Here is a 7686-nt window from a genome sequence, read left to right as displayed (position 1 = left end):
TGATCTGATTAGTCGACTAATCAAAAAATAATTGGTGATTAATCGATTATAAAAATAATCGTTTGTGGCAGCCCTACAGCCAGGTAATAATACACAGCCAGATAATTGTACACAGCCAGGTAATAATACACAGTCCGGTAATAATACACAGTGAACATGTATTTTGTCAGGGTATGCTGACCCTCCTGTCCAAATGCATCGACCGGATGAACCTGTACAACAGTGCAGCACATTTTGGAGAGATGGCCGGGGAGGAAGCTGGTGCAGCGTGGAAGGACATTCTCAACCTCCTTTATGAACTCTTGGGTGAGTGAGTGACTGACTGACTGACTGACTGACTGACTGACTGACTGACTGATCACATAAAATACTGTGTCAGCAGCTGTTCACTCTATTAATCTTCCCTCAGTGTATTTATTTTAGTTTTTACTCTTTGTACTCTGCTCTCCATATTATCTAATCTTCTGAACACTCTATCTTTAGCTTCTCCTTCATTTCAGCTTGCTCTTGTTTTTTACGTGCAATCTTATTTGTGACAACGGAGTTATTTTTCATTTTTAAAGGTAGCACCTTTAACAGAATACCATCGTAAGTTACCATTTTTCCAGAGCTCATATCAGGTCATAAATTTTCAATCTTTAGAAAAGTTTTACTTTGTAACCTTTTTTAGGGGGTGATTTGTTTTCCTGACATCGGTGTGTTCTCATCAACAGCTTCCCCTCGGCTCACCTTGAGTACTCTCGAATGAATCGCTTCTCCCGCAGGCACAAGCCACACGTACAACACACATACACACACACACACACACACACACACACGGGGGTGAATTTCAGCTCCCACCAGAATGAGGTTACCACCAAGGATGCAGAGGGCAGTCTGAGGAAGCAGGTTGTGGATGATGGATGGTTCTGGGGCATTTTTTTTTGTTTCAACAGGCTTAGTTAGCCTGAGAACACAAACACAACCACTTTGGTAGGTCATTATTGTTTCCAAACAGATTTGATCAAAAAAACATTAAAATAGTTCAATAAAGTAAGAAATTCTGATTCATCTTAAAGTAGGGCTGGGCGATATGGACAAAAAATTTAAAAAAATGTCGATAATTTTTTTTTTATTTGCGGAAATCGATAATCTGACGCTATCTTTCTTACTTTCTTAAAAAAAATAAACGCTGTCAAACCCTGCTTACTAGGACATATATGGATATGATAAACTACAAAGATACAACACTAATTGGTGGTGATATTTGTAGAGTGGGCTAACACATATATAACAGATATATAATAAAATGCTTCAGATTGGATTCCAACAATAGAAGCATTGAGTTTGAAATAAAGAAAACCTTCTATAAATTAGGGCTGTGTATTGGCATGAATCAGTTGATACAGTATATATCATGACACAGAGCTCACAATATGATATATTGTGATATATTGTGATAATGTAAACAAGTTGATTTATTGTGATATTGTAAACAAGTTGATATATTGTGATATATTGCGATAATTGCTTTTATGTTGCAGTCAAGAGAAAGTTCATTCCATACAGCAAATTTCAGTTTGGCCTAAAATTCAAGACATCCCAGCTAACAAGGGACAGTTGTCAACTCTACCTCAGCTTAGAAGGCAGMGGGTGTCGGTCTGATCCACTCAGATTCAGCTATCGGTACTTGGTGCTAATGTTTACCCACAATGCTAGCGTTTGAGCTAGCATTATACCCTCTGGCTCCTCAGGAGTGAAGGAACTAACTCCGAAGGCTAAGYATGAACTGCTGGCATGAATGTTTACTTATTAAGCCTTAATTAAAAATCGRAACAGGGCTTTAGAGAATTGATACAATATTGGSAAATGAAATATTGSGACAKTTCAGTGTAACAATATTTTCTTACACCTGTACTATATTTTGACATGATGTTCTTTTCAGCACAAAGACAACCGTATAATAAACCAAAACCTAAAAGCAAAAAAATAAAATAAAATAAAATAAAGATTTGTTAACTACTCTTGCTGTTAGCCAGTCCTTTCACTGCAACCACAGAAAAACTTTTTTAATTTTATTTTTCTTTTGCTGGATCTGAATATCCTTCGGTCTATCTGCCCCCAACCTCTTCTTCAGGTTTTCCTCCAAAGATTTTAGGAAAACAGGTGATAAATTAAATAATCATCTCATTTATGTTAATCTCGCTCACCATYGTACCTGCTCGGTCTATGCTAAGCCACGCCCACATGCACTCACGCTGGAGGTGGGCGTGACAAGACATCTGTCACTCATTCTGCACCACGAAGGCCATTAACTGGGCTTTGAAAAGTCTCTGGACTCTTCGAGACTGTTTGGCACAAGTTTTGTTGTAAATTTTACAAAATGTAACAAGTTTTTAAATTAGTGTTATAAAAATAAGGTATTCGAACATATTTATTGTAAATACCAAGGGAGGGGTAGCCCACATGTACCAGCCGTCCCTACATACAACTACAGTTCGATGAAGAAAATGATTGATGTACAACACATGAAGTATGGKATGTCACACTCCTGCTTGTCCTGACTGAAGACACCTCTAATCGCGCCTTTAGACACATGATGTGATGACAAGTGACAGGCCCCTTCTGCACTCTATCCATCTGTCATCATTAGCTTTGGCTCATCCTGAACCACAGAAGTCAGGCACTAAAGGAATACTTGAAATCAGGGATTTTGCCGGCAGGCCTGTTAATCATCAGGTAGGTGTCATTAACAAGCAGTTATACACTTTGTGTAGCTAGTGGCAGCTAGTTAGCCTCACTCAAAGAGGTGTTCTTATTAAGGTGAAGAACTGAGGAATCAGAGTGATGACAGCTGGATATGTAGGGCATTCAGGGCTTTTTATTTGTCTTCATCACATCATTTACCTTTACACAACTAGAGGTGTTTTCAGCCAGGAGATGCAGGATCGATAACCCCTACTTCCTGTGTTGGACCGAATGAATCGACAGAAAGGAACTTCATTCTAAATTTACTATCGCTTAGACAACATCTTTGATGTAATCAGGATTTGTAGTCTTTAGCCTGTGTGACACCAGATCCTTTGTTAAATAGATATTTTCACCTTTACATTGAATCTTTTTGCCCTTGATCCACCTGCTYGGCTCCGTTGATGTGTTCATATTGAATTATGGGTTTCCTGATAAGGCGGTGTGATGAGCTTAGACACCCATCAGTAATCTCTTTGACGCAAAGTGCTGTTTAATGGATTCATGGACATCTAGTCAGTCGAGTGTCCCAGAAGCAAAATGGTGCAAAATGAGAAAGTAAAGTAATGGGACTGCTTAATGTCTGTGCAGAGGCAAGGTAAGAGCTAAAAGGGAACAGAAATTAACTTCTTATTGTGTTCAGAGATTCTGGCTTCACGCTGACTTTATAGTTTTTCCACGTGTTTGTGTCAGGTGTCACATAAAACAAAATACATATCAGACTATGAACTTTCCACGTTCAGAGAAATTATCAGTGGTGGGCACAAGCCGGCTAAAGCGTAAATCAACTAATTGCRGACCTAAATATTTCATTTGCACTTTAGYGGACTTRCTAATTTTTATAATTCATAAGCGGATTTGCGCTTTCTAAAATTATAATGCAGTACCGCTAATAACTAATTATCTACCAGTCATCATTATCTTGAACAGCAGAAGGTATGACTGTCAATTAATCACAACACACGTGATCTATCCAACGGCACCCCTCCCAGATAAACACACTTATTGTGAAGGTATACATCCTTGCTGACTGTTGCTTTCAGTCACGGTTCTGATTTCCCACAATGCTTTGTGTCTGCTTACGTAGCAGGAAGGCAATAGCAAAAACAGTAAACATTTGTAATCTTTACTAAAATTTTGTATGTATTGATTTATTTTACTTTACAATCGGAGCTCCTGTTTTAAAAAAAATAAAGTTTAAACGCTGGAGCTCAAAAGCAATCGGCCAACGGTGTTAAAGACTCAGAAATTATTTAAAGATGTTATGCTGATGAAGACTGACATCTAGTGGTCAACTGGTGCAACTACATGGAAAACGTCCTAATCCAGGTAGAAAAAAATCAAAAAGAAAAAATCAGTAGGTCCTCTGGATGGGTTCTTCTTTAGTGAAACATTTCGTCTCTCCTCCAAGATACTTATTCAGTCTGAGTTTCAGGTGAACTGGAAAATTTTAAAATCCATGGAAACATGAAAAACTAAAATCCAAGCTCTTATTTTGAAGGGAAGATACTAGTTTCCTGTTTCCCGTGCTTTAGTTTCCCATCAGTGCGTCATGTACCCAGAATGCATCGTTTCAGTTTTCCAATAAACAGTTTTAAAATTACTTTATTGATGCTTCTTTAATGAAAAATCTACAACAAACAAAAGAAAAAGACAAAAAATCAGCCGAACTAGCAATCCTCAACAACTTTTTAAAGAATCAGCCGAACTAGCAATACTCAACAACTTTTTAAAGAATCAGCCGAACTAGCAATACTCAACAACTTTTTAATTTTTACACCAGTAGCCAAAGTTCTGTTTCAGGAAATCACATCCCCAGCAATCAGCGGTTGTAGAATTAAGTTGTTAAAGAGTTCATACACCACTAGTTGGCAGTGTTGTACGTATATTGTACATGAATTATTGTCAGCTAGTAAGTGTCAAATTGAACTTGCGCTTTAAAATTAGCTTCCGCTTGTTTTTCTACGGCATAAGCGGTTTTGAAGTTGCGGACCTAAATATTTTTGTAAGCATTTTAGAAATTGCGGAGCTAATTTTTGGATTAGCRCTGCCCACCACTGGAAATTATTATTTTGACTGTATTTTAATTCAACTGTTTTTTGTTTTTGTTCAGCTGCACTGATTCGTGGGAACAGGAACAACTGCACCCAGTTCTCCCGGAACTTGGACTGGTTGGTCAGCAAACTGGAGAGACTGGAATCCTCATCGGGTATCAAACACCTAAACACATTATTAAATTTCATTACGGGTGTTAATGTGTGGTTTATCTTTGATTCTTTTGTTCCTTCAGGAATTCTGGAAGTCCTTCACTGCATCCTGATAGAAAGTCCGGAGGCCCTTCACATCATTCAGAAAGGACACATTAAATCCATCATCTCTCTGCTCTACAAGCATGGACGCAACCACAAGGTGGGCGAAAACATGAAACATAATAATTTGGAAAGGTGCTTTTATTTTTTAAAGAATTTAATTGAAAAATAAGATGTGTAGATTCAGATCTGAGGGTGAAAAGTTATTTAATGGAGAACCATTTTTAACACRTTTAACTTTACTTTTAGATCCTGGATGTTCTGTGTTCCCTCTGTGTTTGCAATGGAGTGGCAGTGAGAACCAATCAGAATCTGATCTGTGACAACCTGCTTCCTAAGAGAGACCTGCTGCTTCAGACCCGACTGGTTAACGATGTTCAAAGGTAAAGAAGCTCAAGATACTTGGTACAACTATGCAAGAAGTTTTTCTTTGTCTTAAGTCTACATAATATTACACTGGAGCATTAAGGCCAGACTATGATATATGATTATTATTTTTTAATAAAGTCAGTATTATAAAAATTAAGTCATAGTTTTCTGACAATAAACTCAGTTTTCTGAGAATAAAGTCATAGTTTTCTGAGAATAAAGTCATAGTTTTATGGAAATAAAGTCATAGTTTTATGTGAATAAAGTCAGTTTTATGGGAATAAATTCAGTTTTCTGAGAAAAAAGTCTTGTGGGAATAAAGTCATAGTTTTATGGGAATAAAGTCATAGTTTTTGGGAATAAAGTCATAGTTTTTTGGGAATAAAGTCATAGTTTTTTGAGGATAAAGTTGTAATAATATGAGAAAAAGTCCTGATGTTATGAGAACTCCTACACTAAAGAGCACTTACCACTAATTTAAAATGAAGAAGGTTGAGTATTTTGTGAAGTTTTACAAATAACGTAATTCTAAATCTTTTAACACATAGGCATCAAATTATTATCAGTAGCAGGACTTTGGAATGATTGTGCAAACAACTCTATTTTAAAGAAAGAGCCACAAGAACTTAGAAGAAATTACTTCTTTTGTGGAAGAGGAACTGTCTGGTAGTAGAGGTTTTGTTGTTTCTCAGCTGTCCACAGCAGGAGCGTGTTGACTCTGGAACAACAAATGGACATGCATGTCTTAATCTGGCCCTAATACTCCGTAAAACATAGTGTAAAAAATGGTGTCTAAAAGTGTAAAGTGTATCTATTCTTTGAGGATGGAAAAATACACCACTTTTTTAATCTGCAGTATCCGACCCAACATTTTCCTGGGCATCGCTGAAGGTTCTGCTCAGTATAAGAAGTGGTACTACGAGCTGGTCATCGATCAGGTGGACCACTTTGTAACCGGAGAGCCGACACACCTGCGTGTAGGCTGGGCCAACACTAAAGGCTACGCTCCGTACCCCGGTGGAGGAGAGGGTTGGGGGGGTAACGGTGTGGGCGATGACCTGTACTCCTACAGCTTCGATGGACTCCATCTATGGTCAGGTTGGTGTCTTCACTACGGACCGGCTGCTGTTTGAGAGGACAGGTGTAGTTCCTATCAACAAAAAAAACAAAAACACTGCAGCAATACTTACAAACAGAAGCATTTAGAGTAGTGAGATTAAAAAGTAAAGAAAGTTTAAGCCTATAGCAGCATAACTAAAGGATACCTCCGGAAACCGTCCCTAACTATAGGATTTATCAAGTCTTTAGTCCTTAAAGTAGACGTGGTGTCACAAACTGAAACTGAAAGTAGRCTCCTCAAAGACAACAGCTCTGCCTCTAGGAACCACGAGTAAACCTGCAGTCTGAGTTCAAAGTCATCAAAGCTGCTGCAGAGGCTGCCACTGGATTTCCAGCTGACTGCATATTTGTTCAGCATCTTCATAATTTTTTCACCACGAAGCCTTTAAAAACCCATTACTACCACTCATTCATTTTGTGTCCACCCCAAAGCATTAATCACTCTCCTCTCCTCCTCTCTGCTCCATCTCTTCTCCTCATCATTCTGTCCTACATTTGCTCTGACTTTGCTGCTGTAATTGACTCGCTCTCTGTCCAGGTCGAATCCCGCGAGCCGTGGCCTCCATTAACCAGCATCTGCTGAACTCGGACGACGTGGTCAGCTGCTGTCTGGACTTGGGCGCCCCCAGCATGTCCTTCAGGATCAACGGGCAGCCTGTGCAGGGCATGTTCGAGGACTTCAACACCGACGGGTTCTTCTTCCCCGTCCTCAGCTTCTCTGCAGGTGTCAAGTAAGGTCTTCTAGGTCAAAGTCTTTAAAATGGTCTTTTAATAAAGGAAATCAGGGAATAAGGTTGTGGAATAATCTGGAACGTGATTATAAAAATGTTGGTTCAGTGTGTTTGTTTAAGAGAATGATAAAAATAAGTTTGTTAAACAAAAATGAAATTGTATAATGTATATCAAAAGTTGAAAAGGAATTTGAAGTTTTTATTTTGTTTTGTTTATTATTGCTTGAAATTAGGAAAAAAGGGGCAGATATAAGATTTTTTTCTTCTTTCTGTCTCCTTTCATTTCAAGTTAGTGTGATTTTTATTACCCCCGCCAAGGGCGAGGTAATGTTTTCGGTCGCGTATGTCTGTGTCTGTCGTTCTGTCTGTGGACAACATTACTCAAAAACTTGTGGACAGATTAACATGACATTTTTACCACATATGGGTAC

General features: G+C 38.4%; 1 protein-coding gene and 1 long non-coding RNA gene across 2 annotated transcripts in view; both read left to right on the top strand.

The window, feature by feature from the left end:
• Positions 1-7686, top strand: part of ryr3 (ryanodine receptor 3) — a gene marked incomplete at its 3' end in the record, with an annotated part of 107898 nt that overhangs the window by 44266 nt on the left and 55946 nt on the right. The window contains 6 exon segments of the mRNA XM_014015437.1: positions 171-306; positions 4841-4936; positions 5018-5136; positions 5286-5419; positions 6262-6503; positions 7063-7255. Of these exon segments, the coding sequence (XP_013870891.1) occupies positions 171-306; positions 4841-4936; positions 5018-5136; positions 5286-5419; positions 6262-6503; positions 7063-7255 (920 nt within the window).
• On the top strand, positions 314-1004 carry LOC106522443 (uncharacterized). Its single transcript, XR_001310788.1, has 2 exons — positions 314-588; positions 714-1004. It is a non-coding gene; the product is annotated as an uncharacterized LOC106522443 (long non-coding RNA).

Source organism: Austrofundulus limnaeus, unplaced genomic scaffold (genome assembly GCF_001266775.1).
Source record: "Austrofundulus limnaeus strain Quisiro unplaced genomic scaffold, Austrofundulus_limnaeus-1.0 Scaffold129, whole genome shotgun sequence".
Lineage (NCBI taxonomy): Eukaryota > Metazoa > Chordata > Actinopteri > Cyprinodontiformes > Rivulidae > Austrofundulus > Austrofundulus limnaeus.
The sequence above is the reverse complement of the archived record's forward strand: the minus strand, read 5'-3'. Positions and strand labels throughout refer to the sequence as shown.